The sequence below is a fragment of the Argiope bruennichi genome, chromosome X1 (assembly GCF_947563725.1).
Source record: "Argiope bruennichi chromosome X1, qqArgBrue1.1, whole genome shotgun sequence".
Classification (NCBI taxonomy): Eukaryota; Metazoa; Arthropoda; class Arachnida; order Araneae; family Araneidae; genus Argiope; species Argiope bruennichi.
The window spans coordinates 90,287,124-90,310,172 of NC_079162.1; the positions used below are offsets into that span (position 1 = coordinate 90,287,124).

A 23,049-nucleotide genomic window follows, 5' to 3' on the forward strand; every position below is an offset into this window, starting at 1 on the left:
GGGAACTTTTAAATATACTCAAAGGATTACTGTAATGCCATGTGCACTGCTAATGATATTTATGTTGGTCATTAAGATACATGCTACTTAAAATCATTCTATTTAACATTTTATCCCTTCAGTTTGAAAAGACGCATACTCGCCAAAATTAAGTTACCTAATCATGAATAGCATTTCTTTCGGATGTATTGCATATAACGTAGTACAACAAATTATTGAAGAATAGATATTTCCAAAGAATTTTAATTAAATATTTTCAAAATTCAGTGGTATTTATTAGACTAAATATATAAGTGAAATTTTTTTAAAAAAATCACTCATGATTTTGTTGATCAGCTAAATTGACACTATTTGTCAGATATTTACAATTTTGTTTCTTTAAATAGCTAGTACGTTTGCTTTTCTTACGTCATCATTGCTCATTGTCATCATTGCAACTCCCATGTTTCTTTTTGTTATGAGGAGAGACTTTTAACGTTTTTGTATTCATGGTAAGACAAGATTTTTTTTTTTTTTAAAGAAATACTTTTACTGTTCGCATTCTATGAGCGATAATTTGGAGAAAGGTATTTTCTGCGTTTCTCTATATCTTTGTAGTTTACCGTAGTTTTCACCTAATTTCCGTACCTGTTGGTGGGTATGAAGACGTCTACAAAATTTTAAATGCGTTATGTAGATTGTACATATACATGTTTATGATAATCCTATACTGGACGAAGATTGTAGAAATATTTACAAATTCTTGTTTTTCGTACTATTTTGTCCGATGATTAGCTCAAGTTAATCGACCTCTTCAAAATTTTTTGGAGAACTTAAAAGGGGCGTTTTATTTAGGAAAGCAGAAGAACGTCCTTTAAAAATTAGATGCAAGAAATTGTATTTTGGATTTGAAGCAAATAAAACATGCATTACCGCTGCAGTGAGAACTGCCAAACATTTTTTCAAATATTAAAGAAATATCTAGTTGGGTTCTTAAAATATCTATAAAAACCAGTTTCCTTTAAGTTTAATGCAAATGAACAATAAGAAAACTCTAGTATTCCATTAGCTTTTAATAAAATATTTACAGTTGTATTCACAATATTCAATTGCAATAATTTTGACATTACATAAAATAGAAACCAAATATTATTAGATCATCGCGCTGAGAACCATACTATTCTGTAGCTAAGATTTCAATACAAAACTATAATATCCAGAATTCGTACAATATTCAATATGCATAAAACTCATTTAAATGAAAAATTTCACAATACATTGAATTATAAAAACAGTTTCATGATAGGTTTAAATACAATATGAAAATAGATCTATAATCAATGTATAAAAATATGTATTGTATATAAAAGTATAAAAGCAGATCAATAACTATTTTAGTTTGTTCCCATTAGAATCAAACATACTTTCAACTCCAGTGTTGAATAAATAACCCTCCATCACACAAGTGAATCAAAACCTTTGAAACTAAAACATTGAGATCACAGAATGAACACAGTAAATATAATGGACAGAAATTGTATAAAGAACATTGTATAATAAAGTTTTTGAAGTTATTAAAAATTGTTAAATTTCTATCAAAAAGTCATCAACAATATAACAGGGTTTATAAAAGTTGCAGGTGGATATTTAAATATATTTAAAGAGGGAACAACAATAAAGTAAGATAGCTAGCTCTCAACAATAACAAATGAGAATACAAAGATGATTCAGCCTTCTTGAAATATGATTTAATCTCAAAGATTAAAATATGAAACTGCAGCTGCACATTGATTATATTAATCCACTACTTTAAAAATGTATTAGCATAGACAAATCTTAAAATGAATAACAATAACTTTAGAAATTAAAACCTTGCATTTAATTAGACTTTCCTTTGTTAGTATTAAAAATATTTTTTTTTCAACCTTTGTGCTCAGCATACAGTTTACTGTAGAAAATGCGTAAGAGGACAATTCACAAGATTGAACTTCATGAGAATAATGCCCATTCACAATTTGATGAAAATCTCAGTTGAGTGGAATATCTTGCTTGTCATCCGGAGGATTGAAAAGTAATTCAATGGAGAATTTCTCTCTAAACACTTTCCATGTTTTCGTCTTATGAGGATTGTCTAAATAGTCTCGCTGCACATGAAATCTAGGGGGGAAAAAGAAAGAAATTCGCTTTTTTAAGTTTTTACTTTAAACATAATTATTACAACAACTGTTATACAAGACAAGATGTTATTGAATATTTTAATTTGTTTATATCATTAAAGCACATAATAGTCAAATAAACAAAGAAACAATACTTGGAAACAGTTTACTTTAGTAAATTTCTTACCTATTGTTTTCAATAAAACTGGTATGAAACCAAAAATAGAATGGACAATTTTCATAGCCTTTAGGAACACCTCTCTGTTGAACAGAAAAATTAAAATTTATATATATAGTAAACATATTTTTTTATTTTACTATGAGATTCTGATAGGGATTTCTTTTACATGTATTAATTTAGGCAAGGGGTTATTACGTATCTTTGATAAAGATGCGTATGGGTTAAGATTTTCATCCCTTTGCTCACAGCGTGGGAAACAGAGCCAAAAATTTCGTTAAGCACCTGTTAGCGATAATTAAATAAAAAATTGGGATTTGGATCAGGAAATAAGTGAACATTTTACAGTGAAGTTAAACTAGCCCATGTTAAGATAAATGTTAGAAAATTAATTAGGATTTAAATTAAGAGATCATTACATATATATAATGAGGTGAACAAAGTCATGCGATAGAAACATACAGATAGCAGTAGTATCGCATAACACAGTGTTTAAATGGGCAGTGCATTGGCAGGGCTTTCATTTGTATTCAAATGATGCATGTGAAAAGGTTTGACTTGATTACGGGCGTACGATTTTGAAAGCGAAATGGTAGTTGGGGGTAGACGCATGGGGTATTTTATTTCGGAAATCGTTAAGGAATTCAACATTCCGAGATCCACAGTATTAAGAGTGTGCCGAGAATACCTAATTTAAGGCATAACCTCCCACCATGAACAACGCAATGGCCGGTCGTCTGCACTTAATGATCGACACCAGCGTAGAATGTCAGTGTAACAGACAAGCAACACAGCATGAAATAATCGCAGGAATCATTGTGGAGCATACGATGGCCGTGTCCATAAAGACATTGCGGTGACATTTGGCTTTAATAGCCTAGTGCGGCAGAAAACCGACTCGAATGCTTTTACTAACAGCACGATTAATCGCTTGCAGCGCCTTTCTTGGGCTCATGATCATATCAATTCGATCCCAGATGACTGGAAAACCGTGACTTGGTCAGATGAGTCAGGAGTTCAGTTAGTATGAAGCGATAGGTTTCGAGAGTGGCACAGACACCACGAAGCCATGGACCAAAGTGCGAAATGGTGGTTCCATAATGGTGTAGATTATTTTTACATGGAATGGACTGTGTCCTCTGGTCCAACTGAACCGATCATTGACTGGATATGGCAGTGTTCAACTACTTGGAGACCCCTTGCAGCCATTCATGGATTTCACATACCCATACAACGATGGAATTTCTATGGATGACAATACACCATGTCACCGGCCCACAACTGTTCGCGATTCCTTTGAAAAAGATTCTGGGCAATTCCAGCGAATAATTTAGTCATATAGATCGAACGTTATGAATCCATCAGTTCGTACAAAATATCCTGCACCGGCCCGGCAACACTTGTGCAAGTATGGGCGTTTATAGAGGTAGCAAGGCTCGATATTTCTATAAAGGATTTCCAACAATTTGTTGACTCCATGCCACGTCGAGTTGCCGAACTTTTTCTGTTCAAAAGGAGGTCTGACATTAAATAAAAGTTTATACTCATGACTTGTCACCTCAATGTATATATGAATTTCTCATATTATGGTATAACTTATTTTTGGTGTTGCAGATTTTTCACGAAGGTTTCAAAAGAAAGTAAAAGAACACTTCCAGAATTTTTCTTTTATCGTTATTCAAATAAATAAGCGCTGTTTATAACAAACAATACTGCCAATAGACTTTCAATGTTATAGAAGGAATTCCTACTTAATGTATAGAATAATTATAAAAATTTTTTTGAAAATATTTGCTTTCTAGAGAGTACACCATTAGTGCAAACGTAATAAGATTGATAGCAGGCGTCATACGGTAAGCACTGAATGATAAAACAATAATTCAGCTCTCGGAAATACGGTTATAGTAAAGAAATTCCAAATTTTTTAATGGCACCTTTTTTTTTTCCCGTGGAAACGTGATCCTCACAGTAAAATTCTTAAACTGGAGTTGGAACGGTATTTTAGGTATTAGTAAAAGGTTTAGTTTAGTTGATTTGAATATTGTGTCTTGCTTTCTTACCTTTTTACTTCAACAAGCCTCTTCACGTGAAACAGCACAGCGAAATGGTAAAATATCTTTTAAAAATCTGAATGGTCAGAAAACCGGAAAGGCATTGTGTAGCTACCGTAGAAAACAGTTGCTACGACTAAACCCATTTTTAGTCCAAGCTGTACGAAATTTAATATGCAAATTTGAAGAAACTGGTTGCACATGAGATCGATCTTGTCCTAGACGATCTTTAGTTCTCGTTGAAACTTTTGTAGGAATGCACCAGGAGGTAAGCTAAGATCTTGCTGTAAATGCACCGAGTTTTACGCGTGCTTGGTGTGCAGAATTTTATAGTTCGCAAAATCAGCAGCATATTTATTACATGTTTCAGCCAGTTGATTGTTACATGGGAATAATCTACTACGATTGCATTTTGCAAACGAATTCCTCATTACGTAATAATTTCTTATAATAGCTGGCCTTTATGTATTCCAAGAACAAATGAGTCATTTCCCATTCAATGGTAACGTTAATTGGAATAACGATGAGCATATTCAAATGCAAAGATTTTGTGGTTTCACTTCCGTTACAAGAAGGAAAACAAAAGTAGTTAGGGATTAAAGGCACATTCATCCTTGGTCCATATTATCTGAAGAGATTACTGCCCAAGGTCTAGGAATGTGTACGATAAAGAGTAATAGTTCTGAGTTAACTTCATTTTCGACAGGCACATATTCTCTGATGTACAGATGCAAGATGGTGCTGCCCCATACATTGGATCTTAATCATGAGTATGTAAGCTCAATATTGACAATATAATTATCTCCGGCTATTTCATGATCCCTTGGACGTCAAGATCCCCCGATCTCATATCAGTAGGTTTCTGGCTGAGTGATACTTAAAATCAGAAGTGTAAGCATCAAATGCACAAGGTGTGATTCGACATATGTCATTTAATGCGAGAATCAACTGATTCCTCTTCCCATGCAAGTGCTGCATTACTATGTACCATCTAACACTCGCAAAGTTTAACCATATGAGAATGTTGACATGCCGATAACTTGTAAAGCAAACATCTTGTTTCACTACTGTCTCTTGTCCCCCCCCCTTCGTCTCATGCCTAGCGTCATCCTTTTTCGCGCTAAAATTACCGTTCCAACTCAATTTTAGATTTTTTTTTCCCCCAAGAGGATCGCATTTCAATGGAAAAAAAAAATGCTATTTGAAAATTCCTGAACTATAACTATACGCGTGACTATGATAGCTGAACTATTTATTATTTTGCACATCAGTTTTGAGCACATTGCGTATAATATTCTATTCAACAGTTTAAGGTATTTTTTATAAGCCCCCTAAATTTCGATTCTGCCTACAGCAATAATCACATTTTTTCTACAACGATAATTTTACATCTTTAGAAAACTGTTGAATATATTTTCCAACAAAGCAAATTTTTCATGCCTCCTAATACTTAACTTTCCCAAACTGTATTTTCTAATGTTATTAATTAAAAATATTGAACACAATTGAAATTTAAACCTGACAAACATTTGAAATCAATGAATTCAAAGCTCGATAGACCAAAATCGGTTATAATGAAACATTCTTTTGTTGCATTAATTCTAACAAACAATAAATCTTAATATTTGGTATAATAAATTATTTTTCATTACTTACAACAATATATAGTATATTTACATTTTATTACAATATTAAAATTTCACTTGTAAATATTATTGAATTTAAAATGTACTATTCTTTGATTATAAATACGCAATATAGTATGCATTTATCTTAAATTAGATAGTTCTTTTATAATGGTTAGTATATATTTGATTATTTATGAGGTAAAAAAAAAAATTGAGAATCCTCCATATATATCATTGGCATTACTGAAAACATTAATTTTTTAACTTACGGATGAACACTGAAATCTAAGTTTAACATCTCCGTGAAGAATTGGGCAGTTTAAGACAGTGACCTCCAGAACATCTGCTTCTGATTTATATTCAGCCTGAAATAAAATAGTTTTGTAACATTATCTATAATGATACCCATTTTAAAACGAAATTCATTCTTTTTAATGCAGACAATTGAAGGAACTTCTGAAAAAACCAGTTCTAACGTTATAAGTTTCATATTTTCAATACTAAGCGAAAACAAAGAGCATTTCAAGTCCAAATATTAAGAGAACATTCCAATAAAAAAAAATAAAAAAATAAAACATTTGCATGTGTCTTCATGTTCACCACAAAAGTTACTCACTTTAATAACACGACATGCTAGTATTTTCCCTCAAAAGCCAGGCATTAATTTCTGTTTCTGCTGATATAAACTAATACTGAAGTTCACTGTAGAGGATTGGTATATATTGAAAAAAGACATTTAGTTAAAGATTAAGGTTTTCCTTGAACATCTAAGATTTTTTATATATTATATCAGTAAGTTACCAGCATACAATATAGATATACTTTTGATTACGAAACTTCTGCTCAATGTTTAAATTTGACTATTTTTGAAGTAACAGTCGAATACAAAAGTGTTAAAACGTTTAAATGCACCACATGCTTTTTATAATCGAAGTTCTTAAAAGTGGTGTTTTGATAGCTTTACATGCAAATAAAACAAGTTTCGCATATTTCAAAATTTGAATTAAAATAAAAAAAATAGTAAAAATATAACAAATAAAGTACATTCCATACAACACTGAATTGTAGTCATGTTTGAATCTGAAATCAAGATCTATGATGCTGGATAGTAGCTCTTATGTACCATATTGCATTTGTATATAAAACTGAAAAAAAAAGTGTCATTTAGCAGTAGTTTGAGAACTATTAAGTATTACCAAAAGTAATATACAACATTAATATAAAATCATACTTCAAAAAAATTCTAAATCATTCAGAAAAAGTACATAATAAAGAAAGTTTAAGACATTTATCAATTTTTAGCGAATTTTAAAATGATAAAAATTAATAGCCGTTTCAAAGTTTTAAACATCAAGTTGGAAAAAATCAGCACTCGATGACAGTATTGAGATTCAAAAATGCTTTATAGTGAGAAAAAAAAGTCACAGAAAGCTTTCTCATTCAAACGAAAATTTAGAAGCCCATCGAAATTCGAAACAAATTGAATTTTATTACAGTTCTGAGTGAGGCCTTATAAATTTATAAAGAAAAATTTGATAAATAAATGCAAGCCTATTCTGTTTAAAATTAATAAACACCTTTCTATTTAGCATTGCATTCATTTCAAATAATGCAATTCGTACTAAATATCTTCAGTTGCAAAGTTTGGAATTCAAACTTATGCTTTTACAATATTACTCTTTGATACTTTATAGGAATGGTTTTGACAAATCCATCGGCATGATTATCTGATCTAAAAATTTAATAATCTGACCCTTAGAAAACCATATATTACTTCCAAGTATGTATTCAAATAGAATCAGCCTTTTAATTATTAATTGATCCATAACGTTTTACATTAAGTATATAAATTTGTTGGAACTTAAGATAAAGAACAACATGCAAACTAAATAATTAAGTACCTAAATAGCAAAATTTTCAAACAGAATACAAGACATGTAGGACAAATTAATGTCATTTTTTTGCATTTATAACATACTTGACAATTTTTGTTAATGCCAAAGTCACACTCAAATACTTTAGAACGTCCATTGTACACTTCGCAAGTCAAGTCTGAACCATTTCCTCTTCCAATACCTAAAATTTAAAAGGAAAACTCTATACTACAAGCATTCGTAAATTGATGTTTAAATGCATGTTAGAAAAAAAGGATTACAGCAGATACCTATTACTGTCAGTATTAATAACATGTATATATAAGATTCAGTTAGTTAATTTTCAGTATTACAAAACATTTATCTAGTACACAAGTCAAAAACAGAAGACTTACATTACTAATGTAGCCATTCTCAGCTTTTAGCTAAAACCAAAGATGTCAGAAATTAAGAAAAAGTAAACATTGAAGCACCAAGAATCAAGCAAAATAGAAAAAATCAAATGAAATGTTCAAAAAAGTATATGATAAAGTTAAATTTTTTTAAATTTCATTTTTAAAATATATCACAACATGAATATGGCATTTATTTAAAGGACATTCTGGCAGTTTCTCCCGAAGTCATTCATAATATGAGTTCACATTCCTCAATTCCCTATAAAATCTCAATTTTCAGTAGACATAACATCAATAATAAAATGTCTTTAAAAGATTCTATCGAGTCATAAATTATTTAATAGTAAAAAAAGATAGTAAGTTGAATAACAAGATTTAATAGTAATACTTTAGGTAATATTCTTAAGCAAAGTCAAAGGGGAATGATTTGCTTTTACATTCGCAAAAAAGACGAAGACAAAGAAGACGTATTAAAAGACCATGATATTGTTAGCAAAAAGTCATGAAAAAATTTACAGCTAACGGTATTTTAGTCAATGGTATACTCTATTCTTTTATATAAGACTAAACCTAAGTTAAAATAAAGATTTAAGGACTCACCTGCTAATGCTGTAATTTTTATTTGCCGCAATCTCAAAGGAATTTCTTCAGGAGGTACCCCACCAAACTTTTCTTTTATCTCTTGAAAGTAACCTACATAGCGATTCTGCAGGAATGAATCGTTTTAAAATGCAATCTTCATATCATTATCGAATTAAAAATGCTGACATGCATATTACATACCTGACTAGGAGTTTCAACTCCTTGAAACTTGCTGCTTTTAGATAAGTCTGTACGTCTATTTCCAAAATAATCTAAACTAGCCTGAAAAAGAATGAATTTGTCCTCAAGTTAACTAATGAAACTTTACAATAGGTGATTAGTTACATTACGCTTTGCTCGAAAAGCATAATAAATACTATTTAAATGAAAAATTCTACATATCTGCAAAAATTTCTCAAAACAGTAAGTTTATAAAATGGTATTTTTTATGGCATTATTGGTACTGCAATCAATTTTTTACAGAAATCATTGACAAGTTTTCAAAATACCAAATACTTAAAGATATTTACTTTAATCTAGCAGGGAGATTTTGATACTTCTCTAATTGTGATGTTTTGTTATGTGAATAAAGGTTTTAAATGTAAAAGTCATTTATTTTGCTACAATTATAGTTGCTTTGCTTGAAGAGTACCTACAGTAAAGTTTTTTTTAAAGATAATATTCTATTTACAGTAACATATGCTGAAACAGAAGATCTAGTTCTAACCGAAAAGAGAAGATGTTTATCATGCATTCATTTAAGAGCCATTGCATCAATTTGGATAAAATTTCTCAGGGTAAAAATTTTAAAATTATCATCCGAGAATTATAGAAAGAAATTCACAAAATTCGAAAAATAGTCATAAAAGTCAATAGTTAACATGCCATCTATTTTGCATTGTAGACAAAATATTTTCCCTTTTAAATATATTCTAAAATTTCTCAACAATAACTGATTACTATTTTTCCCAAATCAATAATTAAAAAAGCTGTGAAAAATATATTTAAAAAAAATTACTTCAGCACTTCCAAACAATCCTGCTTCAACGAGCCATATACATATCATTGTACCAGTTCTTCCTTTGCCACCTTTGCAATGAACAGCAATAACATTACTTTTGTCTTGATCAAACCATTCCCGAACGTTTTTCACAAACCGGATCATATCACTGAAATTAAATTTTATTAGTTTACATTAAAAGAAAATAGAGAAATTAATGATTGCATCCTGAAGTAAAATATTAGTTGTCATTCATTTTCTTTATAATTTATTTATTCTCTAAAATTTTAGTAATATCAAAGTAAAATTAAAATTACAGTTTAGAAGTATGCAACAGAATTAACAATAATTTTAATACTTTAAAGAAGTTGCATTGTGTGAAAGCATTATATACCATGAATGTTTAAACATGTATCTGAATGAAAACGCTTTCTCTGAGAGTCACTTTCTCATTTTGATGTCTGTTAGATTTAACTTTTAAGATTTTGAGAGAGAGAAGTCATTTACATTAGATAGTTTTTTTTATATGCATTCAAATGATTTAATTTAATTATAACTGAATTAAAATTGGCAGCAAATTAGGATTTATAATTTCCGTATTTCACTTACATATTTAAAACTATTCTACATGATCAATTTGAGAATAACCACATTAATTATAATGGTGACATCGATATTTAATGAGTGTAGTTAGGATTATGTGACACTTATTTAAAAAAATCTTGCATATTCTGTATCAATCACTTAAGACACCTTTCAGGAAATGAAGGTTGATTTCTGCCTCAAAAGATTATTCGAACTTTGAAATGCTAACAAACTACTAACCTTACATTCAATAGGTTTGGTTTGATTTGGCCTGAATTTTAAACAATTAAAATGATTCCAAAAACTTTCGGAGACATCAAACTGAAACTAAGAAATTCATTACGTTTGTAGAAGATCACTTTTAACTAGTCAACTGACAGCAGAGTTCTCATATACTTGATATAATAAAACAAATCCTCGTAAGTTAGATCCATGCCACTTCACAACAAAATGTAAACCATGCCCAAATCCTAACATATGTATATTTGTTTTAATCCTTTGATTAGTATTTATGTCTAATGAATTAACTAAGTTATAATTTTTGAATGTTATAAAAGTTATATTTGAAAAATCCCAAAAAAGTTGTAAGAAAAATTGTTCCATGACAATCTCAAATTATTAAAAGTACAAATTAGAGACAGGGCCTAATAATCTCACCTTCAATTTTCATAAGAATTATGTCTAAATTCTAAACATCATATCAAAGATGATTAATTATTGGTATAGTTTTACAGCAAAATATTTCTTCTTGGATATAATAACCATATGCCTTAAAAAATGGACAATTGAAGAATCAAGGATCAAAGGAAAGGGATTACCAATATTTAGGCCATAAATTAGGAAATAAGATGCCTATATAATAAGTGGAAAATGGAACAGCAGAGAAATGATTATAAGCAGAAATCATTCAGTAGAAAATATGGCATAATAAATTCAACTATAAATTTCAAACTAATGATATTAATCAAAACGAATCAGCAAAAACAGAAATGGGGAAAAATTGATTGCTAGCAATCAAAGAATTTACAACAAATGAAATATTTATTGATGTCCGAATTTCTCTTTAAAAGGAATGTTATTTTTCTTAAAAGGAGATATTTACGACGTTAAAAAAGTGCATATTGAAAATAAAAGATATATTTATTTAAATTTATCGATTATGTTTATATTTGTCTACGATATTAATATCCTCTTAAGGAACAATACAAAGGTTAATGCAGATTAACCTAGTAATTTGAAAGAAATCAAATTCATTTTGAATCAGATAACAAAAGCATGTTAAGGTATTTATTCCAATCTTCAAAATACTTACGTAACAGATGGTACATTATGATCATCAATAATGAATCTTTCAACTCTTCCATGAAAATAAGTATCATCATAAGTTTTCTCACCTATAAAAATGAGAATCAGTAAGACTGATATTTAAAACATGGAAAATATTAATTCTAAAAGCAGAAATTTCTAATCAAATTATACTTACTGCACAGATTATAAACTTTATAATGATCTTTATGCTTGAAATCCAAAAAACGAGCAACTTCCTGAAATGTGCCATTAATCAATAATACAGATCATATTTTAAATATTTAACCATACATTCATATATATACAAAACTAACCTGAATAGGATTTCTATATAAAGACATTTTTCCACGAGAAGGAAAAGACATTGCAATGACTCTTTCTGGAAAATGTATAAATTTATTATGTGCAAGAAATATTACATGTATATATACTTTAAAACAAATGATTTGCATCTGAATTTTTATTTACAAACAACTCAGAAATATGCAAGCCAATGGCCAAAATGCAAAAATACTTGTTCTGTTTGTTTTAAGAAATGATATACACAGATATACACAGATGACAATGATTTTTTAAGAAATGATATTTCTACAGCAAAATTAAAAGTGCAGCTCACTATTTTTTAATATTATAAGAAATGTTATATAGTTATTAGATATAGTAAACTATTTTTACACAATGGTCAAAATTTTTTTTATGTAAAATACGACAATTATTCATTAAAATCAGACTTGTAAGGTTCTAAGAAATAAAAAATTATTCTAAATAAAAACAGAAATCTTCAATTTCAAACATGATTCCTCGATACTGAACAGCATTTAATGTTAAAATATGCCTTCAAGGATGCAGATAAAATTTACAAGAAACTCTGTCATTCAGATTCGAATATAGGTGTTCACCAACACAAAGCGGTATTTCTGACTTGACAGAATTAATATGTAAACAGAATAAATCTATGTCATGAGTTATTAAACATCAGTTAAACGTTTTTATAATATATTTTAAAGATTGGATGTATCATTTCAATAACATTTTTTTTTTCTCATGAACCAACAGTAATTGACAAATCTTTCAAACAAGTATGAATTGCTTTATTCTGTCCTTTAATTCCTTACTTTAAAAAAATAATACCAGTTAGTAATTTTAAAAGTATTTCTTTAGATGCTCAAATCCAATAAATATTGTTATATACGAAAGCTCAGAAAATAATCTAGATGCTATAATTTAACAGAAGAATTTAATGACATTTTATAATTATATACCTGTAACATAGGTTAAATCCAAATCAAATCCATCTTTTTGATACCTTCTTTTATTTTGTGAAACCATTTGGCGAGCACCTTTCACTAAGTGCTTCCTTTCTGTATATAATCGAATAAATGTGACTATTCGTATCAAACGCCCAGCAACAACAAGTCTAAAAATAAGGGAATACAGAATTTGCTTTCATAATGAATATAAAAAGCTGCATCCAAAACAAAGATTCAAAACCAGCAGTCAAATTACTTACTTTGCATAACCAAGTTCAAGATCAACTGAAGTATAAATCACAGTAACAATAAAAGAAACGATTATAACTACTAAATCTACCACATTATACCATTCATTAAAGAATTGCCTCATTCTGAAAGAAAAAGAAAAAATGACCAACCATTAGTAAAAAAATTCAATTGATAAAAATTTATTAAACCTAAATTATTCATTTTAGGTAAGTAAATACTTTACAGTTTCAAAATACAAAGTTTTTGCTAAGTAAAAGGGAATTTATGACAGCATAAAGAATAAAAATATGTAGTGGCATCTAGATAATTTTGTTCTTGCTAGTACCTAGGGCCTATACTTTCAAACCTCCCAGCACTATACTGATGGTAACAGATAATGATTTCTTTAAGGACAAAATTAAATAAAGCACTTCAAAGTAGAAAATCAGAATCAAATCAAAAGCGATCACTATTAAATCAATTTTGATGGCCTTATTAAACTGACTTTGCTGGTCTATGATAACTTATAAAGTATGAAAATGCCTTAAAAGTACCAATCAGAGATAATGATTAAAAGCTTTTTGCCTGAGCATTTTCTGAGTTCCATACTATCTTCCATATTTAACTTTTGTTGGTATCGCACAGTAAATTTTGACTGATTTCCATTCCAATAAGCATGATTAATTTTTATACAAGTTTAATCCTTTTTTTTTTTTTCTGGATGAAATTCACTACATTTGACAAACTAAACATGACATTGGCAGTCTTCATTATTAATCATATACAGCAAAAGATGCCTATTTTTGCAAATAGTAAAATATGGTAAACACTCACATAATATTTATACCACAAACATTTTATACATAACTTAAAATTAAATCAAAATAATAAATAAGGAAAAGAAAAATAGGGAAAAAAAATAATCAGAAACATTAAAAAAAATGGAATTAAGACATAATGACACAGTACCATTTCTGAACAAAACTTTATCGTATTCTATGATATAATAGTGAACCTCTAAAAGGCAATGACAACTAAAAAGATAATTGAAATTTCTGAAAAAAAATGAAGCCAACATACAAGAGCCTACACCATAATTTTGATGTGTTTTTATACACAAGTCCTATTAGAAGAATTTCATAACAGAGGCACAGTACAAGCTAACTCATGAAAAATCAGAATTGAAAATTTCAAGCTAACTCTTAAAAATTAGAGCTCTTAAAATTTAATTCTAATTGTTTTAAGTTAAAAGTAGAATAGAAACTTTCTGAATAATGTTTGCTTTATTCAGAAACAAAGGTAATGTCTAAGGAATTATGCCTTTATACTTAAATTAAAATGTCACACAGCCATTATACAAAGATAGAATTTAATTATTTGTTGGTTTGAGGATCATGGCAGATATGGCATTCAGATTCACAAGTAACTCCAAGTATGTGTGAATACACAGAAAAAAGTTATAAAATATAATCAATGCACATTTTAAAGAAAGCAGTAGAAGAAGACATTTTCTATGCTGGCTAATAACATCAAACAAGGTCAACCAACATAGGATCGCACAAAAAAGCTTAACCTTATCTGCCTGCCATAAAAAGGTACATGCGCATAAAGAGAACACTAATTTCATTTTGCCGATCATATGAGAATCTAATATTTCTAAGATTTCTTGAAGATATGATATATTGGTATTGAGATTTCTTATTTTAATAGAAGAGCACAATAAAAAGAAATAAAATCTCTTATTCAACTTTTAAAACACTTTAAAAACAGACAGCATTTTTAGTTAAAATTAATCATCTTTTTGAATTAAACATTGGAAATATGAGCCAAAAATTAAAGTTTTAGGATAAAAATGTGCTAATAAGAACATTTAATATTTGTTGTATTTAAAGAAAATGCTTGAACCAAATTAAGAATTATTTTTAAGCAATGGAAAAGGTCTAGAATTTTTTTCCCTCCAAATAAATTAATAGAATTGGATAAAACTTCAAACAAAACCATTCTAATAAAAAAATTTACTATTAAAAGTTATTCCTTAATATGTAGTCAATTTACAGAGAATTGCATTCTTTAGTAACTAATCATATATGGACATATAAGGAATAAACAAAATAAAAAAATAAATGAAACAAACATACCCCTTTGCTGCAATACGAAGAGAAACTTCAAGCAAGAAGTAACAAACAAAACATAAAGCAGTAACTTCAAAAGCTTTTTCTTGTACATCTGTTTTATTAGGTATGGCTAAAGCCGCTATCAAAATACTGATATCAGCTAAGATCAACAATAAACTGAAAATTCTAAAAATTGTAAAATAAAAAATAAAGATTAAATATAAAAAAAGTTTTTTTAAGCAAAGTTTGAATTATAAAAAGGGGAAAAACTTACCTAAAAATTAAATGTTCAACAATTTGCTTTAGCTGAAATTGTATAAACCTGAAATTGTATGAATTGTAAAATAAAATGGTTGTTAACATGTTATAAGAGCAGATATAAAATGAATACGAAAAATTAAGGCATAATCACACATATTACAATATAAAAGTTAATTTAAATTAGGAAAATAACTGTCCTCATCATAATAAAAAACTTTTAAGGGTTTTTTTTTTTTTTTTTAAATATCTGGTACTCTTTAGAAGTTGATAACCCTTCCCATAGATAAAAAAGTACATTTATGTCTTGTTCTAAGATTGTTTAAAGATGCAGCACTGATATCAATGTAGAGAATTAGCTTTGAGTAAAACTATGTTCACCAATATGCTGAAAATATTTGATTGAGAAAAACGTTAATAAATTATGTACTTTTTTTTTTTTTGCCAAATAAAATTTACAAGCTTTTGAAAAATTTCATAAATGTATAAATACATGATACCAAGTAAATTTGCTCCATTTTAACTTTTTCACACTTTTCTAACTTAATTTCAGCAAACTAGCATATTTTATAAAAATTCAGCAATAGTTAATAACATATGGAAATCACAATATGTTAATGGATTGCAGTTTATTAATAGATTGCATGAGAATGAAAATTCAAAAGATATGAATGGATTATTTTTATTTGTCATTATGTTGCCTGCTATGTTATTTAACAAAATTATAGATAATGCCAAATAAGAGATTAAGGTTGTTTCTGCAGAAGATTACATTCTAACAGACAAATGACAAGTCTGGATTCAATGTTCAATATGACCTAGTGATACTCCAGATTCACCAATAAAGTCAGATACAGTTATAGTATTTTTCAACAGAAAGAAATCAATTTTTTTCACATCGTATAAAAAAATAAAAATTTTACAGATATAATTTCATGATTTCTTACTAAATAATACATATTTTATTACCATATTGCTATGATTGAAAAACAAATTCTGATCAAACTATATCCCATAAGATGTAATAAAAAAAATGGCTTAAAAACTTTACTTACCCTACTTCAGTTGTAATTTCGTCAAGTTCAGCAGGATCTGAGATAGCAATAGCTGTATTAAAGTCCCCAATGTTTTCAACAGGATTTTCTACAAATCTAGACTGTCCAACAGTTTTTGATTTGGTTATTGGGATTGATGAGCCACTGACTGGTTTCAAAGATTTATTTAAACTAGCATCCAAGTGTTCAGTTTCAACAGTCACAGCTGGAGATTCTTGATCCGACTCATTTTCAAAAGTCTGATATTTACTCATCTATAAATAGATCAAAATTTTAATTAGAAATCATTTTGATAACTAAATTACCTCAGACCTTATTTTACAATCCAAATAAATAAACTGTTTCTTACTAATTTTAAATATTATAAGGAAATTTAAAATGTAGCTCAGATAAAAGCTAATAAAAAATTTCTTATAATTAGAGAGTAATACAATATTTTTTTAATTAGAAAATTTAATAAATTATTTTGCACATACACATTGCAATCTTTATTCATTAATTTCAAATGCAGACTTCAGTTATCTATTTATAATTTTAGTTGCTATAATCTCATATCAAGAAAAAGCAGGATTTATTTGTATTAGTAATTAATGGCTGTACAAAATCAGACATTAAAAATGAAAAGATTCCAAAAAATTTACAATTTCAATTAAGATAAAATGCTGATAAAACAAACTGATTTTCAGTTTAAACATTTCTGGTCCAGTTAAGTTTGTTATTCTTTCAATCATTAGCTACAAAACATTTACAGGAGGACAGCATGCAATTGGTTTGACTTATTGCTGCAAACTTTGAAGAGATTCAAAACAAGATACTGAAATTTTAAGAGAAGATAAAAGTTATTAATTATTCAGTATCAGCTTTAAAAGAAAAACCAGTTTGAAATATTGGCTCCAATTTTAAATATTCATAATAAAATAACTTTTCATAAAATTATGCCATTAAATAAGAATTTACTTGCATGATAGTAAAATAAAGCCAGTTTGAATTCTGGAATTATAAGCTGCTACATACAAGTTTAGAAATAGAAGAGATCTAACAACCAGAAGCATTAATATTTTATTCTGGTCATGTGTTTCAACAAGAATTTGAATAAGGTAGTATATAGATTCAAAGATATAAAGACTACAAAATTAAGGACAGAAGGACAAGAATTTTATAACATAATTTTTAAATTTTTTTTATAAACAGTAATTATTGGTTGACTCCAAAATATCTATGTATGTTGTAGACAAAAACAAATTTATATTTAATTCAAAGATGGAAAGAATATAAATAAGTACTGTTGTTGAGAACTAATAATGCTGTTAATAAATTTTATATATAAGATATAATTAATTTTCTATGAAAATCAAAATGTCGCTGAAAAAGTTTGTCCTATATTTCTGCCACATATTCAGTAAGGACTAAAAAACAAATTTATATTTTTCTAGTAAATTAATGAATACAAAGCACTTTATAATCAATCTGCATACCTAAGAAAAATAAAAAAATTAACAAAAATTTTCATAGTCCATTCAAGATTTTCATACAGCTTACAAAACTTGTTTTACAGAATGAAATAGAAGAAATTAGAATATTTAGGTTATACATTCATTTATAAAAATGTGACACCTAATGCAAGAAGTACATTCTTCAAATATTTTCAAGTATTGCATAGATATTTACAAGACTAATAATTACTAAAAACTTACGAGTTAATATTTTAGAATTAATTCTGCTGATTTAGTTCCACTAAATTAAGTATACAAACCACATTGACTGGTATCAAGAATTTAGAAAACTTTAGAATTTAGGTAGAATTAATTAGGTATTACGAGTTTGAGGAAAAAGTTTACTTTCATTTATCTTTTTAAGCTATTATTAATTATAAAAATAGTTTAATCTTCATATAAAGCATTTTTCAATATGAATTCTAGTAATAATACTCTAAAACACTTTAATGCCTTTTTGAATCAAAGAAAAATTAACACTAAAATGTTAAATAAATACAAAGAGTATTTAATAAACTTCTGAAATGGAAATTTTAGAGGTACATTTTAGAAAATACAGTTTCATTTCATTTTTATGTAAAATATGCTTTTAATTTCAAGAATATTTCCATATTTCTATTGGAATTTTTGCAATTGATATCAATAAAAAATCTGTTCACAAAGATGAATCAAGTACATCAAATTAGAGACATTCGATTTTATTTCCTTGAATGTATGACTAAACGTGATGCATTTCTAGGTAATCTTAAATAGAAGAGAATTCAAGTATTACCTGCAAAAATAATTAAATTGGTTGCTAAATGCATTTAGTGTAAAAATGAAATAAAAAGAAATCAATTTCAATTAACAAAAAATACATTAAAATACTAAATTTTAACACAACATCTCACAAATAATTGCTATAAAATATCTGAAAGATGACAAACCTTTCCAATTAACAATTCAATTTATTAAATCTGAGTAGTGATTAAGAATAAGATTCATTTTTAAACATCAATATAGGAAAAACTTTAATAAAGATACTTCTTTAACAATACAAGTTTAAAATTTGGATGTTGTGAGCATACATTTTATATATATATATATATATATATATAGCAGAGAAATTAGGTCTAAATTATAAATTCCTGTTCAAAATCTTCAACTTTTAAGGAAAAAATATTCTTGCATAATACTCTAAATCTCAGTCAAAATAAAAAGGGAGGAAAATCAATATTTACATAGATTTCTATAGTCTAATAAATGCAGTCTAAGTAATCAAAAGGTGGGAGGAAAGGAGATAATAAATTGAAGTATGTAACTTATAAATTGCTATTAGCTATTTCTCAGGCAATAAAAAGATCCCTTGTATCAATAAAGCAAATGATTGAATATTTACACATGCATATTACAATATATATTACACACACACATTCAGTCAGTTGTGAAAGAAAAAAAACTAATATATAAAAATTAACTATTTTATCCTAAAACAGTAAGGGAAAAATATCAAGGAACTGGAATTTAAAGTTTTGGTTTAGATACAGATAAAAATATTTTATTATGAATAACTATCTCTCAATTATATGCTAAGGCATTTGCAAACTAACATGGTTTGATCTCAATTTTAAAATATACATGTTTATAAGAAAATTGACAATAGGGGAAAAAAAAAACTACTTGTCCAGTTTAATTGAAAAAGTATTAATTAGCTTTATGTACATCCCATTTAATGGGATTAATATAACAAATTTCTGTTGATATAACAATTTGGCATATTGTTCATACTGGTGTTTAAATTTTTTATTCAATAATAAATTTCAGTCATCAACAGTAAAGATGTTCATACATAAGTAAGGTTACATGATTGAAACTTGATAATGAAGGGCTTTTTATAAATATTAAAATTAAAAAGATGGCTCAATCAATACCAGGATTAACCAAACAAGTTTAAATTTTTTAAAAATTGCATTCATTAACAGACAATACTAATCTTTAGAAAGTTTATATAATAATGCAATGTTTCATTTATATGACTTTCAGAGTATAATTGTTACAACCATGCAAAAATATATGCAAATCTGTAATAATGTTATCAAAGATATGATTTTCTTAGATGTTTTTTTAAAAACACAAGAAATCTATCTTGTGGTTATTAAATATATTATGCTGATTGAACTAAAACTTACCTTTAAATAAAAAATTAAGTTATAAAATCCATTCATATTAAATTAATGGAATACACATGGCAATCCATCATGCATGAAATACAAAATCATAACTATCAAATGACCCTAAAATATTTCACCGATTTAAAAAACAGCAAGACTAAACTATATAAGGTAAATAACAGTTATATCACTGTCATTTTATACAATTCTTTTTTTACAAATAAGTAACTTCAACAAATTATATTTAGATGCTTTTCTACCAACAAATCATGTTTAACACATTTGGGTCTTTAGTTATTTGAATTTAGATCTGTCTATAAGCTGATATAATTCATACTGGAATAATTAGCATCCATATGGTTTCCTGGTGCAATATTTACAGTATATTCATTAACCATACAGTAGTATATAAAATATAATTTGAATATTTTACATATTTTTAAATAAAGTGATTCTAAATAGAGATTTATCAAATCCAACCTTCTGATTATTAATAAAATATAAGGAAAGATTTTCATAACTACTTAGAATAAATAATCCTCTATTAATCACATCTAAATGGATACACAAGCAATTTACATTATTTAGCTATTTTTAATATATAATTTATTTTTTACAAAAAATTCATTTATACTCATTAGGCCTAATTATTAATTAAAATTGGATAAACATATTATAGAATAGATTTATATTTGCAAGATCACATTGCATTAATTTAATAATGAAAATGATAACTAATTAAGGGATAAAATTATTAGAAGAGCTATTAAAAATAAATATAATTTTCACGAAAATAAAAATTACTTATTAGCTTTCGCATATTTAACATTCACTTGAAATTCAAATGTATTAAATATATTGAAATAATAGAACTATCTAGAGAACAAATATCCAAAAAATAATATTCTACTCTTCAAATGTTATTTCATATTCAAATTAGAATTAAAATAATGTATGCATTTTATAATTTAGCACTAACTAAAATTTCAAACATTCAAATTATATGGCAAATCCTTAAGTCCTTAAAACAAAAAATACAAAAGCTGCAACATAAAATTTTACTGTAATCTAATAAAATTTTAACAAATAGAATTAAAACTACATTATTCCGGTTTGAATAATTAACTTTTCTCCTTGCTTAATTTATTTTTAAATGCATATAAATGGATTAATATATGAATTTTATTCTATTAACAACTATTCATATTTAAATATTTTTAAATGGTAACCAGAAAATATTTAAAATCTATATTTACGATTATTTAAAACAGCTTTTTAATCTTCATTCTTTTCACAAAAAAAATTCATAGAAGTTTCTTTAAAAATGAATATAAAAAAAGGGAAATGAAAAGTACTGAAATACAGTACAAAAATTAAAATTATATTGTCAAGTTATAAAATTGTCACTTATAATGTATAACACACTTTAAAATGTTTAAATTCAATTAAAAACATGAAATCAGGTTTAAACAGACTGAAGTTTTCTTTTAAAAGATGGAGATTAAAAATATTTTTTTCACTGAAAAATTTTAGATACTTTTATGAATTTCCTTTTTGGTTTTATTTTATTAAAAATAAAACTAAGTATTAACTAAATAACAAACTGAAAAAAATAAACTATATTTGCAGAATCAACATTCGACATTAAAACCATGCCTAGAAATTAATTAAATAATGTTTTAACACTTTTTAAGCAATCATTAAGAAATTAAATCTTGTAAAATTTACGAATGAAGAAAACGTATAAGCACAGACGCAATTCTTATATTGAAAAACCACAGAAAATGTGCTACATTTCAGAAGTCAAACTAATGAATTGAACAATTATTTCGATTTTCATCAATTCTGAAGTTTTCTGTACTGTCAATCTTTAATTTTTTTTAATCCCATTTTGTTGCGAAATGATATTGATCCACAGTAAACTTTCTGAATGAATGCGGTAATTTAGATATCTTGTGATTTTTTCAAAGAATACACAGGACTCAACAATCTATTTTTTTCATGCTACGAAAACATATGTCAACAGATATAAAGAGCACTAAAAGTAAGTTTCATATATATTACATACATTTCTGTATCGTAAAAATATTAGTCATAAATGCAGTTAGAATCTGTTATAATTTTCAAAAATTTAAGCTACAGAAAAAAAATGTTTAAATGTATCTTACTTTTACACTTTCCTATTCAACAGAAGAGTTTCAAATAATTAATAGACTTCAGTTCAGCATTTTAGATTAAAATTTTTGCACTTAAAATAATTTTTTTACAAGAATATTAGTTGTACCGTTCGTTGACCTATTGTAAGACGAAATATTTATCTGCAGAAGACCAACCAACGGAACTAATAGGAAGTATACGCCTCCTTCACGCGCGAATTCACTTCGGAAAGTTTTTGACGTCCATAACGAAAACAAAATAACTTCTGCGTGTTCAGTACACATGTACGGTTACCGGTAAAAAGCAGGTTTCGTTTTCTTTTCAGCGTTACTACCTTCGTGGCATAGTAGCTAATATAAAGTTATTTCAGACATATTAACGAATAGATTGAGTTGGATTTCGTTTTGGGAGGACATAAAGCACTTTAGTATTTAACATATTCAGAGATGAAAGAATACGTTTGGTTCAAGATATCAACTTTCCTCTCTCTAACCTTTCTAATGGTTAATTTAATAACGATTCCAATAAGTAATAATAGAAAAGATTTTTTTTTTGTAGATAAAAAGGGAACATATGAATCATAATGTCATGCAGGATGTTTTTTG

At 27.3% G+C, this 23,049-nt stretch overlaps 1 protein-coding gene across 1 annotated transcript; it reads right to left on the reverse strand.

The window, feature by feature from the left end:
• Positions 1–1,062: 1,062 nt before the first annotated feature.
• On the reverse strand, positions 1,063–22,714 carry LOC129958357 (phosphatidylinositol 3,4,5-trisphosphate 3-phosphatase TPTE2-like). The gene is made up of 16 exons (XM_056070792.1): positions 22,456–22,714; positions 16,645–16,898; positions 15,606–15,653; positions 15,356–15,517; positions 13,247–13,360; positions 12,999–13,153; positions 12,051–12,115; positions 11,912–11,972; positions 11,741–11,822; positions 9,862–10,012; positions 9,045–9,125; positions 8,862–8,967; positions 7,971–8,068; positions 6,262–6,357; positions 2,323–2,396; positions 1,063–2,136 (listed from the first exon to the last, which is right to left on the reverse strand). Exons 2-16 carry the CDS (start codon positions 16,896–16,898, stop codon positions 2,007–2,009), a joined length of 1,677 nt encoding a protein of 558 aa, XP_055926767.1. The 5' UTR covers positions 22,456–22,714; the 3' UTR covers positions 1,063–2,006.
• Between the last annotated feature and the right edge of the window lie 335 nt (positions 22,715–23,049).